Source organism: Nuphar pumila, chromosome 4 (assembly GCF_984573655.1).
Source record: "Nuphar pumila chromosome 4, dmNupPumi1.hap1.1, whole genome shotgun sequence".
Classification (NCBI taxonomy): Eukaryota; Viridiplantae; Streptophyta; class Magnoliopsida; order Nymphaeales; family Nymphaeaceae; genus Nuphar; species Nuphar pumila.
The window spans coordinates 135956018-135970637 of record NC_143252.1 but is presented as its reverse complement, the minus strand read 5'-3'; the positions used below and the strand labels follow the sequence as shown (position 1 = coordinate 135970637).

The 14620-nt window shown below is 37.0% G+C and overlaps 1 protein-coding gene across 1 annotated transcript; it reads left to right on the top strand.

Moving 5' to 3' along the window:
- The first annotated feature begins 5930 nt into the window (after positions 1-5930).
- Positions 5931-13574, top strand: LOC149841197 (putative membrane protein At3g27390). The gene is made up of 9 exons (XM_090003656.1): positions 5931-6348; positions 6440-6548; positions 6663-6858; positions 6952-7085; positions 7646-7934; positions 8068-8174; positions 8379-8577; positions 12477-12925; positions 13168-13574. The coding sequence occupies exons 1-9, from the start codon at positions 6156-6158 to the stop codon at positions 13343-13345; spliced, it is 1854 nt and encodes a 617-aa protein (XP_089859782.1). The 5' UTR covers positions 5931-6155; the 3' UTR covers positions 13346-13574.
- Positions 13575-14620: the final 1046 nt, after the last annotated feature.

Here is a 14620-nt window from a genome sequence, read left to right as displayed (position 1 = left end):
ATAGGGAGCGTACCTTTCTGCCAACCACAAAGATCTGAAGTATGGCTTATCCGAGGAGACATATTGAAAGGTATGAACACTGATTTCTCTGAACTCACCAATAATCCTGATTTCATTTGGAACTCCCTAATAATTTGAAGAAAATGACTTATTGAGGATTTTTTGTTCGCAAGACAAAACCATGCATCATCTAAGAATAGAGAGTGGCTCCAACTAAAACCCTTCCCTGTAACAGGAACAATTGCTTTTTTACTAGCTGCTAGTTGCAACCGTCTGCTAAGCCTTTCCATGATAATCCTGCTGCTACCAAACTCCAGCCTAGGCTCCCCATTTATCACAACAACAAACTTCAGATTGGAGATACAAACCATAATAGTCTAGATCCAATAATCAGCAAAGCCAAATTTACTCAAGGAGCTTTCAATCCTTTTCCAGTTTTTTTTTCTAGGCCAAAGAAAAAACCCCTCTATCATCGAATACAGATTTGCAAGCTTCTAGTTAGTAAAAACCCTTGAGGTTCCCTTTACTTGTGGTCAGTACACCCAGCTTCAACCTTGCAGCAATGCACACCCCCATGGGTTTCTAACCATATATAGTTCTCCATGTCATGTGACAAATCATGGCCACCCTAACTGGGAAGGCAGAGCTCTTGTGAGCTTCAAAGAATTTTTGTTAGCCAAAAATTTTTACCTAGGCAGTCTCATTCTATTAAGCGAGATTTTTGTCAAAGGGTTCATATTGCTATTATATTTCCTTGGTGCTGAAATTAACTTAGAATGTGTACCAAGAATCAAAATATGGACATGTAATGGTGAAGTAAATGAGCCCATCGATAAAGCACTGGTAGTAAATATGATAGCAGTTTAATACTATCAAAGATTATTGAGATTCCATGGGAAAATAGCAAGTAGCCCGATGTTATCAAGAATCTAGAATGCATGTTTTCATATAGAGAGGAAGATGCCCTTTGTGAGTTAGGCCACCTCCATCCCAAGAAAATATTCCATGAATCAAGATCATTGATATAAAAATAAAGGTGGAAAGGGGATTTCAAATATTGTCTTCTTTGTATTATTCTTTGTAATATCATCGACACATACTAAAAGAATCTCTTAATCTCATTATAAGTACGAACAAAAAGTAACCGGCTTTTGATTGAGTGAAACTACTACTTTAAAATTGGAAACAATAAATTAAAATTTAATTTCTTAAATGCTCGTTTAAAACCACAAGAGACTTGTTTCATTTCATTCAAAGACTTATTGTTCTTCAAAAAATAAAGCATATATATTCTTGATGTCCAATAGAATCAAGAATTGCACTTACTTACAATTTGATTAGTCACAATTATTTTATTTATTTATTTATTGAATAGCCAGAAGACCTAGGAAGACTTGGATGGAGATGATAGGAAAGGATATGAATGCTTTGAACCTCACCGAGGACATGGCATTGGATAGAAATGATTGGAGGAAAAGGATTCATGTGAAAGACCCAAAATGAATTTCTTTTTTGGTTCATATCGCTGACCCCAAATTTTTTGGGATGAAGGCGTAGTTGTTGTTGTTGTTGTATAGCCAGAAGACCTGTCACACTAGAAAGTCCTTTCAAGTTACAATCTCACCTCATGGCCTAAAACCCTGAGTTTTTTTATGAGATAGGAAACAAGAACTATTAGGATTTGTGAATAAGTAATTGTCTGATAATGAGCAAGGAATAATAACCCTGTCGGTCATGTCTTCGCCAATAAGATAAATCTTTGCTTCGCTTCAGCAGTAAGATCACAAGTGCACCAACAGGGGCTCCGCTTGTCTGGCAGGAGCAGCTAGTGCACGTCACTTTGTGTTGGGACATTGCATGTTCAAAACCCAATGGTATAGTTGTATAACTAGTAGGAGTCTGCCTAACCCCAGCTTGCCTTTCAAAAAAAAAAAAAGGATCACGGGTGCCCACTTCGAGGTTTGAGCGAGGGATGTCCGATAAGCTGTGGACAATTGTGTCCACCACCTAGCAAGGTGAACATTTATGCCCTTGGTGGGAAAATGTTTTTGACTAGCCAAGCCAGACTCGAGCTCATGATGGGCCCGAGAGAGACAAGCCAAACTTAAGCTGACTTGTTTACAAAGAAAATATATTATTTCATAGCTGGAAGTAATAGGATTTGTACTCTAAGCCCACTAATTCAAGCTCAAGCTTGAAATAAGTGCATTTGTCTTTGGAAGCAATAGGATTTGAACTATGAACCTATTGCTTGCAAGCCTGATACTTCGACTATTTATTTTACACTACATTATGTGATTTATTACTGCTTAAGGAGCCTGTATGAGCTAAGCTGAGCCGCACATCTCTTGATTATGTTCAGCTTGCTAAACTTGTTTTATGAGCTGGAAATGAATTTTTTAGGAGCCCAACCACAATTTTCCAGCCCTGCTGTTAATCACTAAATGATGGCACAAGGATTGCAGCCTTCCAGCTTGACGATTCAATAAACTTCTCCAAGCTTCTTAGTTTCTGTTTCTGTAAAGTTCTTTTTGATGAACGAGGAAACCTGGCATGTGAATCGGGTAACTTAAGGGTGTGTTTGATTGTTTGTCCAAGATTGGAAGGAATGATAGAACACAATAGACAGAACACATGTTATGTTTGTTCTGTAACAACTGTACTACGTCCAGCATTTATTTGGACTGAACAGTTGTGTTTCTTGTGTCCGGCATTTGATTTTTACATTGTGCTGACAACTTAGGCACATGAATAATGGGTCAGATAACTTTGTTTTTAATCATGCGCCCTGTGTGAGTTCACAGATACCCAAAGTTAAACAAGAGCATTTGCAATCTGGAAAGTTTGGCATATTTTCTTCTGCTTCAACATCCACAATGGCAGACAGAAAGAAACAAACATCAAACCATATCGTTATATATGAGATGCCTTGTGCTAAGATGTAGATGGTTTTGGAGCCATGTGGACTCAATAAGGAAGATATTTTCTTCTCAAAAAATCAGGAAGATGTTTACAACACAAACTCATAATCAAAGCTTAACTTGCTACAAATTAATGGTTTGTATCAGTTCTAGGAACCAGCAGACCAGACCCAACTCAAGCTGGCCTAGTTCAGATGGAACCCTGTTGAGCTTGTCCTTTGGTGCTGGGCTCAACCTAGTCCCAGAACTTGCTTTGCCAATGATCCGAAATTATGAGAGGAGTTATTCCCTGGTGAAGTTATGAACCCAAATGTTGATCCGATTTATCCAGATTACTCCTAGATCCATGTGGGCCTTGTCTGGTTGATAGGCCTCTACCCAAACCAGGTTTGAATCATGAGTTTCAAAACTACAGATAGCTGTTCAGCTAGGGAGACCTAAGAAACAGTAGTTTACCCTGTGGCAGATGTCAGCGGTTCAAGTCCGTTTATAATCTCCAACTTGTAATCTTAGCTGTATGTATATGATAGGATTTGAATTAGTTACTTCAAAGATTCATGCCTGAAACGTAAGTTTATTTAGCTTGCAGCCAAAAACTCGCAAAATAAAAATAAAAAAGCAAAAAAAAAAACTTGCATTTTTGGCAAAAGATCGGCAACAATAAACAAATTAAAAAATTTGAAGAAATAAATTTTAATGAAGAAATACAAATAAAACATATACAAATTTTTCATGATAAATATATAGCCATTAATTAAAAACATAAATATCACATTTAAAACACGATATTTTATGCTTTTACAAAAAAATCATAATGTTTTAAAGATATCATAAGAAACTTTCATTTATAACTTTTAGGTAATTTCTCGTGATATTTTCATGATTTTTTTTAATAAATATGACTATAACTGTCATACTGCCAATGATCACCATCCGTGCTGCCGAAAGAAGGTGGCGTCAAGGGAGCCTCCTCCTTTGCCTTGTGAAAGGTGACGTCCATGCCAAGGCTAGCTTGAACTTGGGGTAGAAGGAGACATTCTTATCCACGACTCAAAACCATGTGGGCGAGGTCATGTGTTGCTTGAGCAGTCATCAATAAGGAACCCAACTTGTGTTTAATCATCAATAGGAAACCCAACTTGCCAAACATCAAAGTTTTAAATAAGATTGTATATTGTCAAAGAAAACTCCAAGATACATCAAAAAATGATAAAATATACAGCAATATCTCTCCACGGTTCGACATCTTAATTAACATTGGAAATCTTAGTCAATGCACGTAGGGAAATTTCATGCATCAGCACATCATCTCCTCCTACCAAAGAATAATGTACATATATAATTGGCCTTTATTAAACATCTAAAATTTTTTTACATGTTTTTTCAATTAAAAATTCGATAAGCCACAAAGTCAAGAAAATTATGCAAGATAAAGACCTATATTATTTGTAAATTGTAACTGCATCCATTATTGACCAAGAATATTTCGTTTTTTGCACCTCATAACAAAGGTCATGACCTGGAAACAGCCTAAAGTGGCTGTTCAAGGCGTATACGAGCTAAGTGTACAGTTCATGTCTCAATTTTAGTAAGCATTTTTTAGCTTGACTTTGGGCAACTCTGACTTGTTATGGGTTTTCATTTGATTGCTTCAACTCTGGGACTCAACAATAGGTTTGATCATGAAGCATGGATCTGACTGAAGATCCAAGGTCAACTCACTTTTTTTTTTGAGAATCGATCCAAGGTCAATTCACATAGCACCTGATATCCTTTCTGATGGGTGGGGGAGGGGGTAAAAAGTTGGACTCCACAGGAATGCCACTAAATTCCATGTTTTTCCATGGAAATGAGGCAGTTTTCACCAATGTCAGTATAATCGGAATCGGACAAGTATCGTTTGGCCAACGATTCAGGTGTATAGGTTGATATATACGATACTCAAATGTATCGTTCTGTTTCAGCCAAAAAATATGTCAATCAGAAATAATTAAAATAATATTAAAAAAATTAATTTTAAGCTATTTTTACATTTATTAAAAAATAACAGATTTAGGTTTCCACTAAGAAGCAAATGCAAAGTAAGCATCATGACTCTTAATGACATTTAATTGATATTAGCCAAGCATATTGGGGATTTTTCTATGTGATTTTGGGGACGATACTTTTAGAAAATACACAAAGACAATATAACGAGAAAAAAATATGTATAAGAAATACAAGAATTTTATGTGCTTCAACGATGTAAAGAGAGTATCGAGAGTCTTTATCATTAATAATCAAGACAATTGAAATATAAGAGAGCTAAAATAAACAAAAGAGCATGTAAACCAACTACACCATAAATCTCGGTTGTCTTTAAACACTAAAACAGTACATCAGTCCAACTACCAATTCGTTAAACCTATTCACCGTGTGGAGTCTATTTTGACCCTCTCACCTTCTCTCAAATCCAAAGAAAGCCACACAAGAGCTCTCTCTCTCTCTCTCTCTCTCTCTCTCTCTCTACACCTAAGAGAGTAGGTACTATTTGTCTAAGAGAACCTTTCTCTCTCTTGCACTTCTTTCTAAAAGAGGATTCATCATTTTCCTTGTGTTTTTCCTTAGAATTCTCATTTTTTTATTTCCAAACTCAGTATTATAGGTTAACAAAGATCATACAAAAAAAAGACTTAGTATGTAGCAACCGAGTCCCACTCAAAAACACGTTCAAGCCATACATCTCAACATTATGACCTAGCAAGCCCATCCGTTTTTACTCGGTTGGGCCAGGACATAGTTTGAGGTCAAACCCACATGAACCTCTTGGTAACAAGAAAAGTTGAAGGTGGGCTTCGTTTGATTCAAAATATTCAAGGACTCACCAGCGTGGTTGGTAGGAGCTTTCAGTGCACGTCTCCTTGAGGTGGGACATTGCAGGATCAAACCTCATTGGTACGTTGAATAATAACTGGGGTCTGTCTAACCCCAGCTAGCCTTTCAAAAAAAAAAAAAAAGAGGTTCAAGGACAGGGCACATTGGAATCACGAGAAGGAGCTGTACCAGTTCTACGGGACAAACACAAAAAACCATTCTAAAAACAATTTGTACCATCTTGCTTCCCTTCGACTAACCGCCTTCTCGGTTCTGTTTCGGCCTCATCCTCCTTTGTTTCCCGAGACTCTCTCTCTCTCTCTCTTTTCTTGTCCCCCACGCCTCCTGCAAAATTCACCCCAATATATTTGACCGTCGTGTATGCAAGAGAGAGAGAAAGAGAGAGAGAGAGAGAAGCTTTCTACTGTTCTCTCGGATGAGTGCTCAGGGTTTTATGAGATGGGTTCTTCATTTATGGTGTTTAAATCATGCCCTCCCTCTATGACTAAATACGTTCAGATCGCTTATGTTCTGTTTGCCTTCTTTGCAGCTCTTCTTTTAGGTGCCTTGAAAGGTGCCCCACTTCAATTCTTTTATCAGTTTTTGTATTGGTCTTAATGCTTAAATGTCTTCATGTTTATTCATGCTTGTTTCTCTTTTCCCAGGCCTATTGGTTGGTCCAGTTACATCTTTTTTGTTGATTATTGGAAACTCTGGGGTGCTCTTTGGCCTATTGCCTGCACACGTCCTATGGACGGTTTATGCTGTTATAAGGTGAGCCATCCAATGAAATCTGCAACTTATAATCCTCTTCAAAATTTTGAAGCTTGTATTATTGTTCTTTCCATCTTCTGAATTAGATATTGGTTTTTCTTAATTGGACTCAAGGACTAATCGATTCGATACAGCACTTAAAGTAGTCATCTTATTTGCTCTGCCAATCATCTTCTCACTGTGGATGGTTTTGGGTGTCACCGGTACTGTCCTGGTTGGAATTGGGTATGGATTCTTTTCGCCCTGGGTGGCGACGTTTGAGGCCTTCAGACATGATGGGGAGTCGAGGAAGTTCTTGCATTGCATCGTGGTAAAAATTTTGAGAGATGTGGATTTGCCTTGATTCAGTTTCTGAGATGGTAGTATTTGTTTTGTTGCAAAAACCAATGTGATTCTTTATCAGGATGGAACCTGGAGTACCATTAATGGTAGCTGCACCGTCGTCCGCGATTTTGCTGATGTTTGCTATCACTCATATCCCCAGTTCTTGAAGGAGATGCAAGAAGGAAATGGCTCAGATGAAACTCAAACCATAAGGTTTGATTCCTGTCCACCCTCCTGCTTATGTTGCTTTAGTTGAATTTTCACTTTTCATTGCTTAAATAGTGAGGCACATATATACATAAGGTTTGGTGTCCAAAAAGCTGTAAAGAGATTAATTGAAGAGAAGAATCCAAATGCTCAACAGAATTGTTCAAGGAAAATGTAGAATTGAGATTGGATTTTGTTACTCAAGTTTGTCAGACACTGTTTTCCTCAATGGACCATCCCTAATGAAGTCAACCTCCTCAAAGGCCTTGGATCTTATCCATAATGTTCTTGCAAGAATCTTTCGAATACGCATCAGCTAAAGGATCTTTAATTTGCTTGCATATGATTTTAGTTTTAGAGGAACAGCCCTAGGGAATTGACAAGAACTCTTTAAGGCTGATTTATCATGTTAAAGCATTTAAACTGCACTGGTTACCATACAACTTTGGATTACTTCAATTTCTGATGTTTGCTTGGCTATTTAGTTCGGCAAAAAACTAGAACATCTGGCTTGTGTTTTCTGAAATGTTAGATATAAATGCAATTGCTGTTTGACATCATTGCAGGCTGATGGTGGTACCAGCTTGTATTGTGGTGGGTTTGATGGGCTTGGTCGTAGAGATTCCTCTTTTCACTGTAATATCTGTGGTAAAGAGCCCATACATGCTCTTCAAGGGGTGGCAGAGGTTGTTACATGATCTAGTGAGCCGAGAAGGCCCATTCCTGGAAACTGCATGTGTGCCGGTCGCTGGTTTGGTAATCCTTTTGTGGCCACTCATCGTCATTGGGAGCATTGTGCTGGCCATTTTCTCAAGCATATTCATAGGCTTATATGGTTCAATAATTGTTTATCAGGTTAGTATCAGCACATACCACTCCTTCCTCTACCTTTTCTTTTCAACATATGACCCTGAGTGCTCATATGTTTCTTGCAATCCTCCTCTGCTTCATGCTTCACGAATAGCCTGACACTTTGTATCTGGTGCAGGAAAAATCTTTTAGAAGAGGTATTGCTTATGTGATTGCAATGGTAGCAGAATTTGATGAGTATACCAATGATTGGCTTTATCTGAGGGAGGGATCCTGCCTACCAAAGTAATAATCTAGAAGTTGTTTCTTTCACTTACAATACCTTCAACTTGTTGATGGGTTTCACAAAGCACATTCATGCTAGCCTTATAGTGTAACATGCAATTAGATTAATAAAATTTGCCTTCTCAAAAAAAAAATTTGTGTAACATGCAATTACTAGTCTATTTCTGCATATTTTACAGCAGTTCACTCATTGCCAACTGCCAGGCCCCAGTATAGACGGAAAATAAACCCTCACTCTTCAAGTTCTTCCGTTCGATCTGGCCGTGCTACAGGAGGCTTGCTTACACCTTTTCATCAGCAGAATAACATGTCCACTCCTAATGAAGCACCTATAATGCTTATTGCAAGTTCAGCTCCTACGATGTCTGTCAAAGAGGCTATACAAGAAGTGAAAACGGTACAGGTATGCTTTGCAGTTCACTTGGTCCAGTTTCTTTTTCCTTTCCCCGCATTTATTTCATTTTGAAATTGAAAACTCTTGTTCAATGCTTACAAGATTCAATGCTTGTGATGACAAAGCAGCAAGGCTATTTTAAATATCTTATGTATAAGTAATTGAGTCTTCTGCTTTCTCACTGCTACAAGCCAAGATCCATGTAATTTAATTTCACCAATTCTGCAGGCAAAGTTTTCATCAAGGTTTTTGAAAACATACTTTGCATGACAAAGATTGATCTATGCTAGAAATGCTGATGCTTGTTAGCCTGCATATATATTATAACCGATGTCACATAGGTGCAAGTACAGGTGAGGGTGCGGCGATGCAGCACTTTAAAAAAAACTTGGGTGTGGGTGCGACGATGTGGCACTTTAAAAAAAATTGGGTATGGGGTGCGGGAGGGTATATATATATATATATATATATATATATATATATATATATATATAACAGTTAACAATAACACTAATGAAATAAAAAACAATTATCATATCTTCAATTCATCATGCATGCATGCAATAAATCAAATTAACAATCTATAATTGCTATTCTTCATCAATAAAAACTAACACCACAATTAAATTAACCTAAATATATTATGACTATGTTAAGTGAATTAAAAAAACAAGAAACAATCAAACAAGTAAAGCAGAAAATAAGTAAATTATACTAATAAAAGAAGCAAACAATACACAATTATATACCAAAAGTATATCCTACAAATATATATAATGATGAGGTAATGATCCTAATAATTTTATATTTTATCAACAAATTTATTATAAGAAGGAAGAGTAGGCTCAGATAAGTCCATGTTTATAATATTGAAATCATGATCCTCCTATAAGTCACACTCTTCTCAGTTTACATCCCAAAATTTGAATGATCCTTAACTGCATTACAATTAAAATTTAAAAATGTTAAATACTTGCATATTTAAATGAAGAAACTAAGAAATAGTCAAATAACTATGAGAGCAATTAATATATGTATTTTTCATTGGTTCGCAAAAGTAATTGAAGATTGGAATAAACAAAGACTAAATCCTCTGTAGGTTTGCTGGTGAGTTTGTTTCTCTTCATGATGTGGATTTGAGCATATGTACTCTAATTTCTTTCACAAGAAGATAAACTAGCAGGCAGGGATAGCAATCTTAGTGCAAAACATTGGAGAAGAGGTGTTTCTGATTCATATGTTGACCACCATGTAATAGGATCTATATCATCCTCCTCTCTTGTTATTAATGTTTGTCCATATAACCTCAAAGAGGAAAAATTTTCAAACTCTTGTGTGACTTGATTTATAATATATGATTTTTGATAAAGTTTTGTCATACACATATTTCTATGCCTTGATAACTCTGAGTCTAAATTTGGAGGGACACGACCAACACCACCTTTTTGCCACTTTGCATAATATTTGGGGTGTTACTTTTATCTCATCTTTTAACTAAAATTAAATGTATATGATTAAAAAAATCTGAATCATCCACTGCAGAAATTTTTCTCATACTTGAAAACTGCAACTTGAATTTTTTCAATTATATTATCCCAAGTTTCATAAATTTTGTGAAGCATGGGCTCATCCTTGTTAACTTCTCTTAGCATTTTTCAAATAGGTTGCATAAACTAAAAAAAATACACAACTCTATCTCAAAACTCATCATTAATAATGAATTTTTTAATTTTTTGAGCCTTGACAACATCATCATCATAATAGAATGTTCAATTAACATCAATTACCATGTTAACCAAAACATTATTGACTTCCTTAATTCTTTTCACCATCACAATGATAGACACAAAATGTGTTTCAACAACCTTTGAATATCTGTCCACCTATCATATCAATGGAAACTCCATTTTGTTCTCATGAAATTTTTTAATCTCTAACAATCTCTCAACATTTTTCCTCTTGTACAAGAATTGTCGTTCAGAATTTTTCTGAGCTTAAAGGTACATAGTTACTCAAGTTACAATTTGTCAGTGAAGTAATTAAATCCTTTCAATAAGGATTTATAGCTGTATTAAATGAAAGTGAACTAGAATAAAAATATCTCTCTACTTTTCTATCCATCTCCTCCCTTCCATATGAATTGAATGCTGCTTCTATCATTCTTCTTCCTCTGTCTCCTACATTTACTTTTTTTTTTTAGCATCTTCTTGGTGGCTTAAAAATGGTATATTGATTACACAAGACTCACTCATCGTCTTCCTCTTTTTATATTCATCTTGTATTTTTTTGTATTGTTTCCGCATTACCTCATCAACTCTTTTGCATCCTGAAATATCATGTCCTGGTATTTTCAACAAATGAGCCTTAACTCTTATATGCGACCCAACATAATTTATCTCACAAAACTTGCATTATCTTATTTTCACCACCTCCTTCAGCTTTTTCAAGCTTATCCGCATGTACCCATAGTGGCCCCCCATCATTACATGATGCAGCTAACGAACGAGAATCAACACTACCATTACCGCTACCAACAATACTAGTAGCAGAACTTACACGTGAGGATAAGGATGACATAATTTTTTTCTTTTGTTTGAGAGTCATTTCTCTTTATCTGCCATTTTTGTCCTTAAAACAAAAAAATATATTAAAATAAAATTCATATGAGGTTCTGTATATCCAAATAAAATAAAATTCATGAGCAAGGCTAGGTTCCGCAAAGCCAAACCTAGGGGTTTAGCTTCGCCAAACCTAGCCCTTCTTGGTTTGGCTATGCTAAACCCAGCCCTGCTGGGTTTGACTCTATAGAGCCCAATCCAAGGGTTCAGCTCAGCAGAGCCAAACCCAGTGGTTAGGCTTTGCTGAATCCAACACTTCTAGGTTTGGCTTTGCTGAACCCAGGGGTTCAGCAAAGCCAAACCCAACTCAATAGGGTTGGGTTCGACAGCCCAAGGCTGGGAGCCGAACCCAGCCCAGGAGGGTTGGGTTCGATAACCTAGGGCTGGGAGGCTGGGTTCGACATAACCAGGGCTGGGAGATGAACTCAAACTAGTAGAGGAAGAAGAGGATAAGGAAGAGAGAGAGAGAGAGAGAGAGAGAGAGAGAGAGAGAGAGATACATTGCAGACGCCAGAGGAGGAGAGGAGGGCTCAGGGAAGGCCGTCGTGGAAGAGGAGCAGGAAAAGAGAAGGTCGGGGAGTGTCATCGTGGAAGAGGAGAAGGGGGGAGGCATCGGGGTAGGGGTAGGGGGCATGGAGATTTGCCCTAATCCTCCGCCCCCCTTTCGTAGTTTTTTTTTTGGTCCAAAATGGACTCGGTCAAAGTTGATTGAGTCTATTTTGGACAGTTATGACCCTGAGTGTGGTTGACCGCACCCGAGTCGCGTCGCATCGCGTCGACACGGGTGCGGCACCCTGTTGGGTAACATGGATTATCTAGTAAAACTCCAACACACATGATATTGAAAACCTAGCTGAGGAAATAAACTTACACGTTTGAACTATTTCAATAACTAGTATATACTGGGAGAGATTTAATACGAAAATCACTGTATGAAGTTCTCAAGATGTAATATTTGTTGTAAACTTAGTAGAAAAGTTCTCTCCATATGCTAATAATAAAGAATCCCACAATTAGCATTAGATATATAGGTTGCTAAAGTTGTTTGACAGATTGAAACTTATATGGTTGATTGAACTCTCAAAAATGTGTTCAATTTACATCAACTATATGATAATCGGAATATCAGTAATCTCTATAATTTAGTCGAATGGTGTTTTCTTTATTGTCCTTATCTATTATGTTGATTTCCCAGAAGCAATAATAAACACATACAAACGCAGCTAACTTCGTACATTATAGCAAGAAAAACAATAATGACTTCCTTTCGAACATCATTGTGATCCACAGATATGGGAAGACATGATGAGGGCTTGTGAAGTGAAAGGAAAGCAATTAATTGATATGAATGCCATAACAATGGCCGACCTTCATGAATGGTGCAAGAGTAACAACAGAAACCAAGCCATCATTGTTGATCTTGGTCTGCCATCTTATACTCTTCTGCAAAGCTTGTTATATTCAATTAAAGTTGGAGCTACTGGACTAGTTTTGAGTGGTGGAGTTGAAGTTACCCATCTCAATGGCCCACATGACCGGCTATTTGATTGGTTTTTCAACCCAGTGATTATTTTGAAGGACCAGATCAAGGCCATAAAGATGGGGGAAAGTGAACTTAGATTCTTAGAGAGATTCACACTATTTGGAGGAAATATTCAACGAATGGAGGCCTGGGATAATAGTTCCATTGTTCCCGAGGATATTCTCAGAAATGCACAGATTCAAGCCATAAGTAGAAGGTACAGCTTCTATCTGTTTTCCTCTGAAAATGTGCATCAACTTGTACCCATATTTTTTTCGTCCTCTTTTGTCAGTATATGTTTTCCAATATTCATCTATCTTCAGAATGGTAAATTGATCGATTTTTCATTTTCTGCAACTGTGAAGGGAACATTGCATATCCATAACCATTTTACTAATTACATGATTGTTCTGATGACAATGGATTTCAATGAAAGTCCTAACATTGATTGGATGGCAGATTACAGGGAATGACAAGGAGTATTAGTAAGTTCCCAACTTACAGAAGGCGATACTGTAAGGTAGTCAAGACATTGATAACATATTGTCTGCAGAGGGAAGGAGGACTCGGTCCGTTTGAACCATTGGAGTGCACCTATAAAACTCGTGTAGCAAATCTTGAATCTCATTCTGTCTGACCTTATGGTGCAGTGTACAATGTAAATTATCTCTTCTAGCATTCTCATACTCAGATTAGCATGTAAATGGCTGTAAAAACCAAAAATTTAGAGAGCTGTAAGCCCACAAACTTTTGCACTTGTCAAGGAAATAATAATCTTGTGAACATGTTTAGGTTACTTGGCAAGTTGGCATGAACCATGGCTTCTGTACCAGTATAGTAAATGCAGGTAGCAAATGTTTCTGCAAGTCCTTCCCATCTCTATTTTGAAGAGAACATCAACATCCAGAGAAGGATTCAGCGATGTCCTTGTAAGACAGACTGCAGGATAGGATCCTGAAGAATTGACAAGAAACACCACTGTTCTTCCCACGTATACCAAATTCTCTTCATAATAAATCATGTGGTTCCTAGGCCTAGTGTGATGATTTCCTTGGCAGGTTTCTGTAGCTTTTAAAGGATCTCACTCAAAATTCAGACCTCTAGATGGATTTGGTGATACAATCTGGTACGGATAGATGAATACTACATCTTTGCGTGTTCAATATTTTATCTTTCCTAATTTTTTCATTGATATCAATATGCGTCAGACCCTCTTTTTTAACGTCTTGGATTACAAACGGGTTCCTCTTTTGCCTTATCAGAAAAATTGTAGTCACTGGTGTCTCATGACATGCACCAGCAAGTCAAATATCAAGAGAAAAGAGAACTCCTAGACAATATGATATTCACCAAGTAACCCATAAAAGGGATCTTGGCCATAAAATACTAATCCAACCACAGATCTCCACTAACGACAATGGACTGAAAAGGTCTTCCAGGCCAGCTCTCCCTCTCTCCATAGCTGCTAAATGTCCATGGACATCTTCGACATGGCTAAATGAGAACATTTCATTTACAATGCCTACACAGCCTGGTTAGTGCCCATTGAATCGTTTTATAATCTGACACGAGAAAAAATTTCAGTCCAACAATCAGTATAACATAAAATCCCTTTCCTATCACAAACTGGACTTGGTGATTCTGCTGATCCAACAAGTAGCACCCTATCATTACTATATATACAATAAATCATTATTATCTTATATTTTTGTATTTGTTACAATATTTAAACACATTATGCCTTATGAAAGTAGCATTTTTGTATAATGACATTGTTGACTGTATGAGAAGAGGTTGACAGAAATGAGTGTTCATATTGTAATGGAGAAGAATTTCCACTAGAGATTGTACCAGTGTCTCAAGTAATTGAGACGAGTATTGTAAACATTTAATACTTCTATTTATGATTTTC